Here is a 19,392-nt window from a genome sequence, read left to right on the forward strand (position 1 = left end):
CCACTGTGATGTCAACCTTTTTTGCCCATAAAGCAGCAACCCTGTTGGTTGAATTCAAATTCTCCAACTTATTGGCTGTTTTCAGATGGGAAACATTAATGTGGAAGTGTTTCTCCCCTCTGTGGTCACATTTATTACACAGATACATGCTGAGTGCTGCCAGGGGCGTGTTTATAATACACTTGCATGCCTTGTGTAGCCTAGGGGTGTACTTATTATAGAGATGAACATTGCGTGCTGCAATTATACACAGACATACTGGGCTGTTTAATGTACAGATTAATTTAACAGAAAAAATGTTTCTGGCTTGCTACATTTACAGTTAAGAAATGCCATTTTTCTGTTCAGCCTTCTTTTTTCTTTGTTTCACTTTTATGCTTATTATACATCATTGCCTTCTAGCAAAACTTGCATTAAAAGAAAAAGTATGCAGATTCCTTAACTCAGAACAGCATTTTATGGCAACTGCAGTTAAACAGTTGTCACAGCTGTTAATAAGATCCCATTGTATGAAGTGATACACATGAGCTTGTACCTATTTACTTTGTCAGATGTTAGTTTGAGCTGTACATTCACTTGCAATCTGAATTTGGTGTTGGGGGTATCAGACAGTCTGGCATCACTAGAAGTCATAGGGGGGTAATGATAAAGTAAAGTATGGACTGGGTGTACCTGGGAGCTGTTTCAAAGCAGCAATCCAGTCTGTAGCTGTAGTTTGCTGGATTTAACGAATACTGACGTACTGCTCTAAATGACTAATAACATTAAAATATTTATCACTTGTATCAATAAAGTATTACATAATTGTATTGGTTGGAAAACACATTGGCCAGCTTTTAGATATCTATTTAATCATCCTGCATTGCCTGCAGATGAACCTACCTGTGCAGTGCCAGATTAGCCGGTGACCCTGTGCTCATGTTAGGTCACCTATATGATGTACATAGATATAGATTGTATAATCATCATGGTTGTACAGATTTCTCATGGTTGGTTTAGTACCCTTTAGTACCCTTGTGGCGCTTTATAAATAAAGTTATACATACATACATACAATACAAAACTAAATAAACAATAAACATGACAGTCTGCATTGAAACATGTTTACAGCGTATTTCTGATTGTTTTATGTTGTAAGACTTTAAGTTGTGTTTACCAATTGCCCAACGGGGTATAGGAAAGGTGGTACTGTTATTAAAGATTTTGATATAGAACCATGGGGGGAGGGGGGGAGTACATAGAGATGAAGAAAAGGATGGTAGGATAATGGGTTCCTATAGAACCTCTACCTATCTTCTTCCATATCCAGCCAGTCACCCCAGACATTTTGGAATTTTTCAAGGTAGTTCCTTCTCATGTATGTTAGTTTATACAAGGGGGGTGCCTTGGGAGAACATCATTTATCCAACTGTTCTTGCAATACCAGGAAAAATAATCTAGCTCCTTTAAAGACCCTTTGACTTAATTACAAATTCTGTTATGCCACCAGTCTTTACAATTAAGGAGTGTTAGCTTAAAATAGAATACAAGCATTACTTGTAATCACCCTTGCACTTTGCTGAGGGCTTATACTATTTTTTCCTCAGGAAGACAACCTCTTTAAGCATCTGGAAGTTAAAGATTATAGTAGAATATTGATTAGTAATGCTTTATGTTCCTTTCTAACAGCTAAGGCAGCAGTTTCCACCCCCTTATGTTATCCCACTGCTTTTATCAGGAATTACTCAGGATATAATGTAAATTACCACTGTGCTTGAATTAGAGCCATATTGGCCAAACTCTGAAAGCTCCTTAGGGAGAGATTTGGGATAAAAACTCAGAAAATGTCTTAATCTCTGAATATTCGCTTCAGAATCAAGGCATTATTTGCACCAACAAATATAAAGGTGGGAGGACAAACAATTTCATTTTAATCAGTGTCAAATATTGAAATAATTTTTACACAGCATACAGAAAAGTGATATATAAGCAGCTTTGCTTCTTAAGATTTTCAGCTATCTTGTAAGCCTGTTTTCCTGAAATAGTAAATAAAACGGAAGCTGTCTGAAAGGGTAAATAGGTTCTGTTTTATATATAGGGTTTAATAGGAGAGGGACTGAATAGAAAGATAAGGAATAAAAAGTGACAATACTAAAATAGTAACCTCACAGAGCAATAGTTTTTTGGCTGCCAGAGTCAGATGGAAAATGTAGAGGAGAAAGTCAAAAATTTAAAAACTATAAAAACTAAATAATAAAGAACACATGCAAAGTGCTAGTAGTAGAAGACATTCTATAATATACTAAAAGTTAAATTCAAGGTAAACCACCCCTTTAACATTGTTGTTGTTTTACAGCACTAGGGTCCTGAGTTTCATTTCAACCTTAAAACAACTTGCATGAGGTAGGGGTTAGTTTGCATTGGATGCTCTGGTTTCCTCCATAAACATACAGGCAGGTTAATTGGCTGCTCATAATATTGAGGAACTTTAGATTGTAAGCTATATTGGGACTGTTGTAATAAATAATCCCTTGTTTTATTTAAAATAGTTTTCAGATTAAACAACCATAATCAGTTTTATTTATGTTACTCTTATCTCTATTACATGACCCTTCATTTTTTTTTTGTATCTCTGTTCATCTCCCACTGAGCCCCTATCCCCCCTGCTATCTCAGGATATGTCTTATCCTTTTTTTCCATCAGTTCTTTCATTGGTAGTATAGCATTAAAACTTGTGTTCTTTTCTACCAGCAACACTTAACTCAAGTCTGTAAGAAGCTTAAATATACATGCAGTAGATGGAATGACAGATTGTCAGTGGAAATATAAAAAACATTTTTTTATATCCATAAAACCATCCTGCATTTCCCTATAAAGGCATGTTAGTGAACCCCTGATTAAAAACAAAACTACCTGGGATAGAATTATGTTGTTACTCACATGCATACTAAAACAAGAAGGAGCCCCCATCTGTGAGATGAAATCAATGTGTTCACATCCCAATCAATATATAAGCTGTACAATCATAAAACAAAATGATATTGTCCAATTAATAACACCGCTCCAGCAGTAACATATCTCCTGTGATGCCTACATTTTATCATACATATAAAGATAAATAATTTACATTAATTATACACACACAGCGATACCTGCACACATGTTAATTTGTATTAAGGGCCTAAGACGTGAGAAGACAAATGACCAATTGCAATAGGTGTTGGACCCCAGTTGGTATATCCAATATCCTTGTACTTTAAAACATAGCCAGAAAAAGGACATTTCCCTTTCACTAGCAGAATGCCATTCTTTATAAAGGTGTTAACCGAGATTCTTTTAACTTTCAAGTGTTGTGTAATTAAGTGAGAACAGCTTCTAAAGATTATAGCCGTAATAAAATTTCATGTGCATCGCTTGCTCTTTTAGTTGTTGAAAATTTAGAAAACTCCTTCTGTGCTTGGAAAAAAAAATAGTGACATGAGCATATGAGTAGGAATTGTTTTAAGAAAGAAACACAAATCCCTGAAGATTTTTAAACACTGCAATATTGGGGTCTTCTATTCTCAATTAAGGCTTTCTGTGATTTCTACTTTCTACACTACAAGGGAGCTGATACCAAAGGACATTAGACTACATTAGAAAGAGAATTTACAGAGTGCTCACATAATGTTAATAGTTGCAAAATTAGGGTGCAATAACTTTAGCATGAACCAAATAATGACAATATTTAATTCAAACTTATAAAATGCCAATAAATGATACTGACAAAAATTCAACAATTACTTGGGCATCTTTATTCAGTTTAAATAATTATTCAGGCATCTTTAATATAAAAAAAATGTAAACATACATGTATTATATATGGCTTATATAAATCCAATTATAAAGAAAACTTAAAAAGACGGTGTTCTTGTCAATCAGGTTACTGTTTTAAATGCTTGCCAAAACACACCCGTATGAACATGTTTAATTTGCTATCTTGTCAGGACAAATGAATTGATTCACTCTCATTGATTACTCTACGTCCTAGATCCTAAGACATTAGTTTAGGAGCACCCAATTGACTGTCAATTGCTAATTGACTTTTGTGGTTCGGGAAGGCTAATAGATTGTTTTGCTCTTCTGTTTGCAGGGCTGCTCTTGGTCTGTCATCTTTGTGGATCTTGATGCTCATAACAGGAACAGGCAAACTCTGAGTTCATTGCTTCCCAGAGAGTCCCGATCCCATGTGAGTCAATAAAATTAAGGTTAAGAATGTCTTGAAGAGAAAGGATTGTGTATTAATACAGTTTCTTGGTTATATTACTCATTTCTATAGCATCTTAATTAGAGAGGCCCTTTCAGATTGAAAAATGCTATGTAATTATGAAACACTTGAGCAATGAATATGCATAGAAAATGGCTTGGAGTGAACAGCGTAAAATTAGCATAGGCATATCATCGATTCTGGTGTTCTTTCCTGCAACGTTGCTGTACTATGTACAGATCAATTCAGGTATGGGCAACCTGTGGTCCTCAAGAGGTTTTTCTAACTACATCTCTCAGCACATCATGATTGCTTTAGAGTTTAGACCAAGTATATGATTCTTAAATGACAAAGAGGGATGTGCTGAATTGGTATAACACAGTGTAAGCCACTACTTTCTAAAGAGGGGTCACATACACAACATAAAACAATACTGTAGTATATAAGATGCTAAACTAAACTCGTTATTGCAAACGTGTACAAATGCAAATAAGAGCCAAAATCCAAAATTTCACCCTGACTTGTTTTTATGCTGAGCTGCTGTTGGCTCGTTACAAAGTTACAGATTTATCAAAGCATTGTTATATCACAGGGGAAGGCAGGGAGGCTTTGACCACAGGGTGAGCTATAGTTGTGTAAATCCTTTTTCCCCAGCCATTCTCCTCCTGAAAGCGAGTGGGCAGCACAAGCTGGCAGGGGAGCAGGGGACGCTAGCTGAGTAGTTTCTGTGTGTGCTAGTCCTCTCCGAAGATGCTTTGGTGGGAAGGCCCAGCATGGGTTAATTACACCACTGAGAGTAGCAAATATGTTTTTTTTTGCCAAATCTGGGCCTTATGGCTCCTCACCCTAAGCCCCCATCCAAAGTTTTTTTGGAATTTATGCAATGAAGTGTTGTGGAGAACAAGTAATTTACTTGCCATTAGATATGAGCAACAAAACTTGAAACATAAATATCACTTTTACTACCCCTCACAACACAATCAGAATTACTGTTAGTGGCCCTTACCACATAAGCTTTGTAAATATTACAGTTACTTCCCCGTACCCCACCCTTTGCCAAAATTGCTGCTGTTACTGCTATACTTAACTACATGCACACAACCTTAACAATTACTATTACTATCACCTCAACATACTGGCACTTAAGCTGAAGCTAATGTTACAGTAGTAGATTTGTCGCTGTTTAGAAACCGTACTTTTCTCTGAAAAAGTATAATTTTATTACTACCTTGGATAGGTTCCAGTGACTTTATGCTTTGATAATATCAATTACTACTTGTATGGTACACATGCAGTGGCATTTTCTGAAAACATGGGCATCCCACTTTTCAGGGAACCATTGTGCCGCTGTACTCTTTCATTTCTTAGTATTTTGCCACTGCTAACTCTCAGAAGAAAAGCTACAGCTATTAAATAGTGATAAATGTTCTTCTGCAGCTTAAGCCTTATATTAAATTGTTGTTGTACCGCTAGCAATAATCCCACCAAGCACAGGTTGTTAGAAGAAAGAGTTGAGAAACTGTTTAATCAATGCATCTATTCCCTAGTTACAGTGTGCACATCTTTAATGACAAAAATATAGATAAGTAAATCCTGTGACATTTAGTTTGTCATTATCAATTATATTTGGGATTTTCTACCTCTTGAGACTGATTCTATCTGCAATAGAACAGGATGTAAAAATCATTAAGTTTAGCAGGAGACTAAATACGGAATAATAACAAAAAAAACTCCAAACTGAACCCAAATTCAGACCTCCAGACATTTAAATTGCTACTTCTTTGCACAAAAATTGTCTTTTGTCCAAGATTGTTAAAGAAACTAACATCATTCTGCTCATTGGGTTTAGTTATTTACAATGCTTCCTTTAATTAATTTTCCACTATGTATGCAAAATTATGGAATAACTAAAGTCCAACTACATTAACTCTTCAAACTAATTGGTGTTATTTGTTGCCTGTTTCACTACTTTTTAGAACACAGATGCAGCCCTCCTTACCTGTATCAGTTACCCTGCATTTGCTGTTGATGATGATGCTCTGTTTAACCAAACACTGGATAAAATAGAACGTAAGCTTAAAGGAAAATATGGCTTTAAGCGATTTCTAAGGGATGGTTATCGGACTGCACTAGAAGATGAAAACAGACGGTACTACAAACCTGCTGAAATCAAGGTATTGTTTACTGTATTTACTTACTAACGTTTGTTAAGATCATTTTTTGTTACTGGCTGTCTTCTAGATTTTGTAGTATATTGTCCTTGTAATTTGTATTGGGACCTCTGAGTGATGCATTGTTTAAAGTTCAAGTATAATTTTTGTCTAATAAAAGAAAACATAATTCTAAGCAACTTTGCAATATACATTCATTACTTATTTGCAATGGATTTTGACTTATTTTTATATATAATTGCTATTAAAAGCAGTGTTTGCCAGTCCTTTTCTATTCTCTGCCCTGGGAGCTCAGACTGTTGAAACAATGTAACACAACAGCAGACTGACCTGCCTTGCTAGAGGAGACTGACCTTTGCAACATTGTTTAAAAAGTAACAACCAGGAGTTCAGCAAATGCTGCTTTCTATAACAATTACATTTACAAATAACTTTTAAAGCACTAAAAATGTTAAATACATTCACATTGGAAAGCTGCTTAGATTGATGTTTTCTTTTATTAGGCAAAAAATTATTTTTGGGGTTTACATGTCCTTTAAAGGACCTTTAAATCTAACTAAGAGGCCTCCTTTTAACCATCTATTTTCCAATTATAGCTTCATAATTCATTTCAACTGTGCCTTTTAGAAGGCTTGGCGTTCCAACTATTAAGGAAGCAAATACCCCCTTCCCTGGCCTCTCTCCTGAGAGGGAGTGGTGGGACTAGGGGAGAAGCAGGTGGCTGGTAGGGGTTGCAATACACACTTGGCCCCTCCAAGATTTTTTGCTAGGAAGGCTGTAGAAGTACTTCTCTTTAATTTGGTGTCACCTAAAATACATCCAGTAGAATCAGAACTATCCCATACCAAACATGTCTTCTAAAATGAGTCTGTGTGTGGGGAATAAAAGAGGGGGGGGGGGGGGAGGCAAGGGAATGAGGATTATACAGGTATGGACTCTGTTATCTAGAAAGCTCCAACTTTAGGAAGGCCACTTCTCATAGAGTCCATTTAAAGGAGTGTTTTTTTTTTTTTCTTTAGAAAAGTACCTGTGCACTGTATGGCAACAACGTTGCATATATCCATATTGGTGGCGAACCAAGCCTATTGAATTTATGCAAATGTTCACACACTTTTAATACCTACATACCTTTTTTTATGATAATATTTAGGGGCTGATTTATCAAAGTATGACAGTTCCGAAATACAAAAATATTTTATTTTTCGTACTGTGCGTATTTTGTGCAACTTTTTTGTATATTTGCACGACTTTTTCGCACTTTGCATGACTTTTTTATAATTTGCGCCAAAATTTGTGTGACAAAATCGTATTGTTGCGCCGAGTACGAAAGTTTTGGGTTCATTCCTTGGGCCAGGTTGGAGCTGTAGAGTGTCATTGAGTCCTATGGGAGGCTTCCAAAATCATGCACAGAAGGTTCAAAGTTAGAAAGGTTTTCCCGCCATTTACGATCGGTCAGATACGAAAATTTAGTGACTTCCGGATTGCCAATACGATATCGTGACTAATATGATTTTTTCGTAAGCATTTTTCGGAAAATTTGTGATCATCAGAAATTATCGTATCTAATCTGAATTTTACCCATTTCGGGATTCAAACTCGTACTTTGATGAATGTGCCCCTTAGTGTTGTAGCTTTTTCACCACAGTGCTGTACAATTCCAAAAAGCCCTTTCTTTATTGCTACTAAATGCTTGGTTTTCGACCCTTTTCTCCAGGCTTATATTAGTTATCAGAGCTTTGTTTGCAATTAATGTGTGCTAGCTAGTTTATTTCTCAGAACTGACAGATGGCTAACAGTTCATCATTTTGCCATTTAATTTCACAGCTGACTACAAGTTATCACGAGTAAACCATATTAGCTTCAAACAGAATTCACTTGGTGTTGGGAATTTGTAAAGGAAATATATTATCTTTTTTTTTTGTAATAAAAGCTTTACTAGAACTGTTTCCCAGTGTGTTGCCTCATTAAAATGAATACAATTATTCATTTCTGTTCGTGCAAAGTATATTTTATTTCTGTGCTGTTAAGTAAATATAGGTAAAAAAAAAAAATAATGTTTCATGTTCGTTTTTTCTTCCGCCTCCAGCTATTTGATGGAATTGAATGTGAATTCCCTTTGTTTTTTATCTACATGATCATTGATGGTAAGTTTGTCAGCTTAATTGTTCATTTTGATGATCTAACTCCGTTTCATCATTTACTCATGAAAACAAAACAAAAAACATGAGATTTGGGAATTAATTGGGTATGGTCATTAATGATTGGGTCATGACCTAACATGTTTAACTGCCAAAGAACAAAGAATCTACATCACCCGCATAATAAAAACTGGAGTACTGGCACCGTGGATTATATCTTTCCAGGTGGATCTTTGATGCCACATGTGTTTTTTACTTGGCAAGTTAAAGGATGGACAGTAGAGCCAATGGAAAGAGTTAAATTTATGTTCCAATGCTATTCAACTCACTAATATCAGTGGCACTCTTGTTGTTGTCAACTGCAGCTTTGTGTGGCTGTAGAAGCTGACTGTTTTATTTGACTAAAGCTGATTTCATTTAAATACATTTCACTGGCATTAAATTAGGATTTCTCTCTATTTATGCTATAACAAATTCTATGTAGATCTAGTTAAGTACAGGGATGTGCTAACCTGCAGAGACAGCTCTATAAGGGAGTAACTAAAACCCTCAATTTTAGACGTGCAGACTTTGCCAGTATAAGGGCATCTCTGCAATGTGTCAACTGGGAAAGGCTTTTCATGGGGTTAGACACAGAAGGAAAATGGAACATCTTTAAAACATTGCTTTGTAGTTATACACAACAGTATATCCCCCTTGTAAGCAAGGAGAGGCATCGCAAAGCAAAACCTTTATGGCTGAATAAAAGTGTTATTGTCGAGGTTGGTAAGAAAAAACGTGCTTTTAGGGCATTCAAGTTAGCTGGGACAGCAGAAACTTTCATCAGGTACAAGGAAGCAAATAAAGCATGCAAAAAAGCTATCAGGCAAGCTAAAATAGAAATGGAAAGGGATATTGCAGCTAGGAGTAAAAAGAATCCTAAATTATTTTTTAATTATGTGAATAGTAAAAAAATGAAGCAAGAAGGGGTGGGAACGGGGAAAAAGCTGAAATTTTGAACTCTTATTTTTCATCTGTCTATACATCTGAGGAGCCAGATAATGAAGGCTTTCCTTTTAATATGCCCAGTTCTAGTAATTTAGCTACTGACGCATGGGTCACTCGGGAGGAAATTCAAAAGAGACTTGAACATGTAAAGGTAAACAAAGGTCCAGGGCCGGATGGGATTCATCCCAGGGTATTAAATGAGCTGAGCGCTGTGATTGCCAAACCTCTTCACTTAATTTTTCAGGATTCATTGAGGTCTGGCATGGTGCCAAGAGACTGGCGGATTGCTAATGTGGTGCCGTTATTTAAAAAGGGATCCCGTTCTCAGCCTGAAAACTATAGGCCTGTTAGTCTGACATCAGTAGTAGGAAAACTTTTGGAAGGGGTAATAAGGGATAGGGTACTTGAATACATTGCAGTTCACAATACTATTAGTTTGTGCCAGCAAGGTTTTATGCGTAACAGATCTTGCCAGACTAATTTAGTCGCCTTTTATGAGGAGGTGAGCAGGAACCTTGATGCTGGAATGGCAGTTGATGTCATCTACTTGGACTTTGCTAAAGCGTTTGATACAGTACCTCACAGAAGGTTAATGATCAAATTAAGGAATATTGGCCTAGAACATAATATTTGTAATTGGATAGAGAACTGGCTGAAGGATAGAGTACAAAGAGTGGTTGTAAATGGAACATTTTCTAATTGGACCAGTGTGGTTAGTGGAGTACCGCAGGGGTCAGTCCTTGGGCCTTTGCTTTTTAACTTGTTTATTAATGACCTGGAGGTGGGCATAGACAGTACTGTTTCTATTTTTGCTGATGACACTAAATTGTGCAAAACTATAAGTTCCATGCAGGATGCTGCCGCTTTGCAGAGCGATTTGACAAAATTAGATAACTGGGCAGCAAACTGGAAAATGAGGTTCAATGTTGATAAGTGCAAAGTTATGCACTTTGGTAGAAATAATATAAACGCAAGCTATCTACTGAATGGTAGTGTGTTGGGGGTTTCCTTAATGGAGAAGGATCTAGGGGTTTTTGTTGATAACAAGTTGTCTAATGCCAGGCAGTGTCATTCTGTGGCTACTAAAGCAAATAAAGTACTGTCTTGTATAAAAAAGGGCATTGACTCAAGGGATGAGAACATAATTTTGCCCCTTTATAGGTCCCTGGTAAGGCCTCACCTTGAGTATGCAGTGCAGTTTTGGGCTCCAGTCCTTAAGAAGGATATTAATGAGCTGGAGAAAGTGCAGAGACGTGCAACTAAACTGGTTAAGGGGTTGGAAGATTTAAACTATGAGGTGAGACTGTCGAGGTTGGGGTTGTTTTCTCTGGAAAAGAGGCGCTTGCGAGGGGACATGATTACTCTGTACAAGTACATTAGAGGGGATTATAGGCAGTTGGGGGATGTTCTTTTTTCCCATAAAAACAATCAACGCACCAGAGGTCACCCCTTTGGATTAGAGGAAAGGAGCTTCCATTTGAAGCAGCGTAGGTGGTTTTTCACGGTAAGGGCAGTGAGGTTATGGAATGCCCTTCCTAGTGATGTGGTAATGGCAGATTCTGTTAATGCCTTTAAGAGGGGCCTGGATGAGTTCTTGATCAATCAGAATATTCAAGGCTATTGTGATACTAATATCTACAGTTAGTACTAGTGGTTGTATTTATAGTTTATGTATGTGAGTGTATAGATTGGTAGGTGTGGGTTAGGTGTGCTGGGTTTACTTGGATGGGTTGAACTTGATGGACACTGGTCTTTTTTCAACCCTATGTAACTATGTAACTATGTAACCTTTGACTGGCACTACATTTTTCATGCTTGGCAGTGGACTCTGTAGTCTGTAGAACTGTAGTTTTGTTACAACAGGAGTGCAAAGGTGGCCTCTCCCTGGTTGGGCCTTTTATCTTCATCTGTTGGATATTAGCAAGCCATCATTACTTAGAGCCTCAAGAGAACAATTCCAAGTAATCGTTTCCTTCCTACTGAACTCTGCATTAAATATGCCTTTGAATGTATTCATCTGAACATGCATTTCATTTTATTAAGGACACCAGGCTTGTTTGCAAATCTTTTTTTAGCTACTAGTCTGAATTTTGAAAAGATAGTTAATATTTTATTCCATCTGCTTTCAACAAAGCTCCGAGTGTTTCTTTGTAGTCATAAAGTAAGAACAACATAACCCAGAGTCCCCATGAACAAAGGGAGAGAATCCTCAACAAATGCAGTCTGTGCAGAAAAAATATACACACAAAGTCTAGTAGAAAGTAGAAAAATAATGTATCCACCTTTGATAACCAAGGGAATAGTTACCAACCAGTGTTATGGCCTTGTTTGAGCAACAGACTGATGGATCATAAACTGCTCTTAGCAGTAAGCAATGGATTTTCTCAGTAATTTGAAGTTTTTGCAGTCCACACCTCAGAATGTCCCTTCCTAAACATTTAAGGTTATATGCAATTCTTCAACCTCCCCAGCAAGCAGCAATAGTTGTAGTGAAAATAAAAGCTTAAATGTATTGATGCCGCAGACTCAAGTGCAAGAATAGTTAGGGGTGCAAAATCCTTTTAATCAGTTCTTTGTGTTTTTTTGTATGTAATCTGTATGTTCACTGTATACACCCATTTATTGTACACTGCTGTGGTATATGTTGGCACCTTATAAATGTGATAATAATAAAATTGCGTCCCTCAGCGCTCATTTAACACTTGTGTCTGGAGAATATCTCCACTTATTTGTTGAATTAAAATTAGTTATTGATTGTAGCACTACTAAATTCATTAAGGAAGCGCAGTTGCGCACTATTTTTTTTTAGATAATTAATATCCTACTTATGGACTGGGGCCCAAATTGCACTGCATAGTCAGGGTCATTTTGTATGCAAGACAGTACTTCAATGGCATTAGTAGCCACTGACTGACACTGCCTAGAGTTACACAGTTTGTTATCTACAAAAATTCCAAACTTTAAGTTAAAGAGGCCCCCAACATACTACCATTTAGTATATAATTAGCATTTGTTATTTTTTCCAGAGTGCTTAATCAAAATGTATCAACACTGAACCTCATTTGTCTGCTTGCTGCCCTGTTCCTAAACTCTGCAAAGTGGCAGCATCCTGAACTTTTACACAATTTTGTATGATCAGTGAATGTACTGTATGTTGTTTTCAGTAAAAGTAAACTAGTATTTGTCCATTCATTCTTTGGAATATATATAAAGAGAGAGAGAGCAATCTAACCTCCTGATGTTCACTCAGCAGGACAGTGCTGAAACCATTGTTTATACACACATCAGTGGCGCACAATATGTATTGAGAAAATAGTTTTATTATTTAAATGCAGTTTTGGATTTCATGCCTGTTTTCCATTGCTTTCAGAACCTTGGGAAATAAGAATTATTGGGTCAGAGAATGAAAAAGTAACAACCTCACTAGTTGATTCTCATATTCATAGTCCTGTGTGCTGTGAGAATTTATTGTGCCAGAGCACTTAGAATCCTTGGAAGCATTTCTTAACATAAGATATTGTTTTAATAGCACTACTCCCATTTCATTTTGTTCAGCCCCTGGGGTGCCACAGTAAGCAGTGTAAGTTGTTTTTAACCAATAAATCAACCAGTCAGATGGTTGCTTTTAAATAGGAGACCAGGAAAATCTGCTAAAGGATATAGTATAAGGCTGACCTGGACAAAGGAATGTCATTCTCCTGGAAGTGATTTTCAGGATGTTTTTTTTGAATATCCTTCTCATGTCTATTTATAACTGTTCACACATAGTTACACCCCTTCTACACCACAAATTCCACCCTGAAAGGGGTATAAATTTGCATGACTCCCTCAAAATTTGGGTGTGTTGATAGCTCTGCAGACAGATAAAAAATACTTGGCAGATTGTGCAAACTATATACTGTATATACTCGAGTATAAGCCGAGTTTTTCAGCACGAAAAAAGTGCTTAAAAACGAATGCTCGGCTTATACTCGAGTGAATATGGCATTCGGCATGATTTAGTAGTTATACACTGTTGGGAAATACACTGATGGAGGGGGATAAAGGGACTAAGCGCTCCTCGCTCCCTGGCAGCTTTCCGGTAGGAGAGCGGTGGGTGAATACAGGCTGTAATGGCATTCGGCGAGCACGCCGCCCCCCCACCCACTGGTTACTCGCCTTTAACATCAAAGCGATTGCTACTGTCAATGCACATAACCATAATTGTCCGTGCAGATGACATTAGGAACTTCTTTCCGGTAGGAGAGTGGTGGGTGAATACAGCCTGCGCCGCTGGCATTCATAATCAGAATTGTCCGTGCAGATCTCTTTTCCGGTAGGAGAGCGGATACGCATACGCGTCCGCCCAAGTACTCGCGGGGGGCGGGGTTTCGGCACTCACCTGCTTTCTGTGATCTTTGCACTCATCTGGAAACTCTCCAGCTCTCTCTGCACGGACAATTGTGATTATGAATGCCAGCGGTGCAGCCTGTATTCACCCACCACTCTCCTACCGGAAAAGAGATCTGCACGGACAATTATGATTATATGCATTGAAAGTAGCAACCGCTTTGCTGTTAAAGGCGAGTAACCAGTAGCAGTTCTCCATTTAGTTTGCTCAGCTGTAGGCCAAGGAAAAATGTAAATGGGATGGAGAGGGAACCAAGGAAATAAAATGATCCTTGTCTAGAACTCTAAGCTCAGTTCAGAAAATTAAGATGCTTACTACAGGGATATGTAGACCCAGTCCATACACTGTGATAACAGCACTCCGGTAGCATATTATTAGATCTTCCACTCCTACAGGGAAGTTCATTATTAGCCTTATAAGTGCCACTGGAGTTTTCATATGAGTGCATAGATCACATATCAGAGCCAGCTCTTATATTTGCATTTTAAGGGGTTGGCCACATATAGTTACTGAATGCGCAGATCTGGTACCACTTTGTTCATCCACATTTAGGGCCAAATTGGGCTGACTTCATTACAATTGGATCATCTACTGGGCTTATGGAGACGCGTCAGCTAAGGACCACATTAGTGCAATGGTATCAAACACAGAGACAGTATTTTTGTTATGTATGTTAACTAGTAAGTTGGGATCCTGTTGATGGGTGCCAACTGCCCAGGATATCCTCTAGATGTAGGTGATAGGATAAGCTTTGATTGGACAATTTGCTTCCTTTATTAATTATTTGATTATTGAAACTTAGCAGAAGTGGCTGCATTTCCCACCCTAGGCTTATACTCGAGTCAATAAGTTTTTCCAGTTTTCTTAGGTAAAATTAGGTACCTCGGCTTATATTCGGATCGGCTTATACTCGAGTATATACGGTAAGCAATTTCCCTTTGATTAAAATGAGTATTATCCATGGCAGTTCCCTGCATTGTTACTGAGAATTGTAACGGAGATAACATTTTTTTATTACTCTAAATGACTTTTTCTGTAATTTGTATCTATTTATTAGTGTGTTTATGTAAATTAAAAGGGGACTTTCTAGTTTATTTAATTTAAACCCCATAGAACATAATAAGTTTTAAACTACAGATTTGTCTTTTCAGGTGTGTTCAGAGGGAAAGCTGAGCAAGTGAAAGAATATGAAGCACTCTTAGATCCTGTGCTATTTTATGGACTTGATGGTAAGATTGTACATGTTTTGTTTTCTAATGAAAAAGTCCTATTGTCACATGTTTTTGCAAAGCTAATGTAGCTTTTTGGTTTCTCTGTGCTTATTTTGCTTGCCCTTTAAATCTGTATTTAATTAACTAATACTTATAATCACAGGTATATGTCTTCACTTGTTGGTTACTGCTAGTGAATGTATTCATATACATTTCTTGTACGCCTGGTAAGTCCAAGACAACATGAGATAAATGATTAGGGCTTAGGTCGAACATAAGTTTTGCCTGTTAAAGGAACAGTAACACTAAAAAATGAAAGAGCTTTAAAGTAATAAAAATATAATGCACTGTTGCACTGGTAAAACTGGTGTGTTTGCTACAGTAACACTACTACTTACGCGAAAAGTTGCGCATTTTTCGTAGCGTTAAGTTTTAACGCTACGAAAAATGCGCAACTTTTCGCGTAAGTTTTAACGCTACGAAAAATGCGCAACTTTTTACGCAACTTTCGTAATGGATACGAAAAACTCGCGTTTTTACGCAAAAATCGCATTGGTAACGAAAAATTCGTAACGAATCCGAAAAAATCGCAAAACATACGAAAAAGTCGCAAAATGTTCGTTTTCAAGTCGGAACTTTTCCAATTCGGGTCGGATTCGTGGGTTAGTAAATCAGCCCCCTAGTATAGACCTCTGTCTTTTTTTTTTTTGCTTCTCATGGAGTGTGGAGTTCCCTTTATCAATAAAATGTTTCACTGTAGTACTGTTTACTAGTTAGAAGCTTTTAGCTAAGTATGAGTTATTTAACATGAAGTTATTGCAAGCAGCTGAATAGTTCCAACCAGAGGTTGTGTAGTATGTTCTATCCTGTACATATATTGGTATATTTACCTATGTGTACAGATTGCTTATCCTCAGTGTAAGATTCAGAAACTTTTACATAAACTGCCAATTTACTTGCTATGTTTAAAATAAAATACATTTTTAGATGCTTATTTAAATGTTCTAAATTCCAAGAGGTTTTTTGTGTAATAAATAACTGAGCAACCCAGAAAGCTCTGCTTATAAATGGAAAATTACCAGTGTGCTGCGCAAATGGCAGGAGAATGCAGGGGCAGAGTGAATTGTTTCATACAGAGAGAAATTAATAAGATTGGCGCTTCTTGGCAACTCAGCCAGAACATATTCTTAAGCTCTAAAATGAAAATGTTCTGCCGTTCCTCTTATGCAGTACAAGCCTCTGCAAATTTGAAAAGATCTCCCCCCACTGTATTTTTGTTCAAATATAAGCATTTAAAGATGTTCATATGGTTCACTATGCTGTGGCATCATGTTAAAGGGTGTTCTGTGTGGCTTGGAATTGGAAGTGCAGCTGTACACTCAGGGTAGGAGGATTTGTTTGCAAAGAAATAACATCAGGTAAAAACGGGGAGTTTAAATGGTAAAATAAAACTGTTGTTGGCTAACTGATTTATATAATAAATGCAAGCTTTTGAGATTTAAAAGCTAACAATTACATCTCTTTAGCAAATTAATAAATCAAGGAAGTACATTCTCTATATTATATACTGTAGTTATATATATATATATATATATATATATATATATATATATATATATATATATATATATATATATATAAAGAAGTAGAGAGCCGCACACACAGCAACTTTGCAAAAAGATAAAGCATTTATTGAAAAATATCCAAAGTTTCGTGCACTAACGGTGCTCCTCTTTAGGGACAAACCAAACAAAATGTGACTTTTCTTGCTGTGGTGGATATTTTAGTTGTTTGTTCTGGTTTTTAGAAAAATGATAAGGAAGTTGCAGTGTTCTATATAGGGTATACGTGTGAAGCCCCACATTAACAGTAAAATTGCACTTGCCTTCTGCAATTGAGACCATGCTAAATAAAGATTTTTTATTCTCCTGTGTTTTCTATGCCACTGACACAGATTTTAAGTCAAAAATACATGTTGATTTGCCCCCAGGAGGATAGAGATGTCAGAGAAAGCACAGATGTGCATTGTGTGCCTGAAAATGGTAGATATCCTGAAGCGATAATAAGCAGGATAGCAAATCATTAAAACCTTTTTCCTAAAGATTTAAAAACCTTTCTATGTATTGTTATGCACAATCTGCTTATTTTTGGGAAATAGGCTTCAGAATGATTTGTAGCCTCTTATCAGTATCTTGTAATAGTTTTGTAGGCATCAATTTTTTATAATTCCCTGACTGGATTACATTATTCTGTCTCTAAATCACTGCATACCATGCACGTTTTTATGTTGTATTGCATCCAAAATTCATTGCTACACATCACAGGGACCTCAGGCAAATTCTTACCCAATGCTTCCTTGCATCTCATTCCTGACATGCCTTCCAGTACAATTACTGTACATCTTACTTCCACATAACATGTAGCTAAACACCTTATGCAGCATATACTTAAGTGAACTAAGTAGCAGCAAGAACATACCATTGTATAGATTAATTGTGATATTATATGATATTTACATACCCCATATGCCAGGATCCAGAACCCAGGCATCATTTGTCTGTACCATTGTCCGTTCTTTGCTGAGGCCAAACATGGTAACCCTAAGTCAGCAAATTGACCAATGCCATAGCCCCACTCTCACACATCCATACACTGAAGTTACCACATTCAGCTTGTTGCTTTCAAAGCCATTTTTAGAGATACTCCTCCCACAGGCACAATTACAGGAGAAAAGAGATTTTTGAATGACACCTTTAGCACGTACAAGCAACTTATGGTATATTCTGTATAAAGTATTATGAATGAAGTATGAGTCTTGCAATGACACTGTGTTTGTTCTGCAGGCTGTCCCGTGGTTCCAAAATATTACTATGTGCCTGCTGATTTTGTTGAAGCAGAGAAGATGAACCCAAACAGCCAAAAGAGATTTCCTAGCAACTGTGGGCGAGATGGAAAACTCTTCCTCTGGGGACAAGCTCTGTACATTATTGCTAAACTGCTGGGTAAGTGGCACCTTGGGTATGTAGCAAAAATCTATAGATATTTTTTAGCTTTTATTTATTTTTTCTTTTTATGATCAAGCATAGATAGATAAATCTGCCAAAGCATTGATATTAAAGTTGAAAAGGTTTGTAAATCAGTGTGCCTATATGCTGCATTTCTCTTTTTCTTTGGTTAGAAGTGTTTATTTAATACATTCACCGGTAATAATGTCATCAATAAACAATTTTTGCTTAGTTCTGAAAAAGCAGTGCGTACCATCCGCTGTTTTTTTTACTGCATTTTCTATTTTTAACATGATTCTGAAGAAAGATGTGGCTATCCAGCTTAGGCACGTGGCTTAGCATATCATTTGTTCAGTTGGTAGATTAAGCAAAAAAAATTGTGTAATATTTAAATTTGCTTTAACATTTTCTTATGTTTTAATCACTTCTTATAAGTGCAAAATGAATGGGCTTGTTGTCTATACCTTTGTATATATTTCCCATTCCCATTTTCCTTTAAGTACATTAACTTTTATTGATGTACTTATTATTAATATTATTAAACAGTGCACATAGAGAATGACCTACTGAAACTTTAGCTCCCACCAGACTCAAGCATTTAATATGCATAGGTCGCACAAAAAAACCTGGAGACAAGGTAAATTTGCAGATGCACATAAGTATATGACTTCCCCTACTAGTCACTTGACTGCAAATGCAGCTGTGTCTGTGATTCTTTTAAGGCTAGTACCAAAGTAAGAAAATCAAATAAATGTTAACATGTACCCACAGTTTTACAGTGTATGTCGAATGTGACAAAATGGAGAAATGGGCTGCAATTAGATGTCATGTTATGCACAAGATGCATTTCCACAATGCTGTAGGCTCCCTGATAAAAACATGATCACAGTTGTATAAATGCACTAGATTAAATGCCTACAGAATGTAGATAAGAGGTCTGCATTAGTATAATATTTTTTTACATAGGTAATATTAAGTTTTGTCAGTGATTATTTTTCCAAGGATAGATAACCATCTTGTTTCTTCATTAACTGTCTCTAAAATAGTTTATTTTCAAACTGGTAGTACAGGTTTGGGATCTTCTATCCGTTACTGTGAGGACCTTGGGTTTTCTAAGATAAGGGATCTTTCTGTTATTTGGATCACCATACTTTAATTTTGCTAAAAATAAAAAACATTAAACCCAATAGCATTATTTTGCCTCCAATAAGGATTAATTATATTTTAGTTGGGATCAAATACAAGCTTCTTTTTTTTCTTATTAT

General features: G+C 36.6%; 1 protein-coding gene across 7 annotated transcripts in view; it reads left to right on the plus strand.

The window, feature by feature from the left end:
- Positions 1-19,392, plus strand: part of phkb (phosphorylase kinase, beta) — a 194,507-nt gene that overhangs the window by 103,491 nt on the left and 71,624 nt on the right. For all 7 annotated transcript variants that reach the window (XM_004914060.4, XM_031900821.1, XM_002931669.4 and 4 more), the window contains 5 exons: positions 4,112-4,207; positions 6,202-6,399; positions 8,483-8,540; positions 15,063-15,140; positions 17,966-18,124. In XM_004914060.4, coding sequence (XP_004914117.2) covers positions 4,112-4,207; positions 6,202-6,399; positions 8,483-8,540; positions 15,063-15,140; positions 17,966-18,124 — 589 coding nt within the window. The remainder of the gene's footprint in view (positions 1-4,111; positions 4,208-6,201; positions 6,400-8,482; positions 8,541-15,062; positions 15,141-17,965; positions 18,125-19,392) is intronic.

Source organism: Xenopus tropicalis, chromosome 4 (assembly GCF_000004195.4).
Source record: "Xenopus tropicalis strain Nigerian chromosome 4, UCB_Xtro_10.0, whole genome shotgun sequence".
NCBI classification, from domain to species: domain Eukaryota; kingdom Metazoa; phylum Chordata; class Amphibia; order Anura; family Pipidae; genus Xenopus; species Xenopus tropicalis.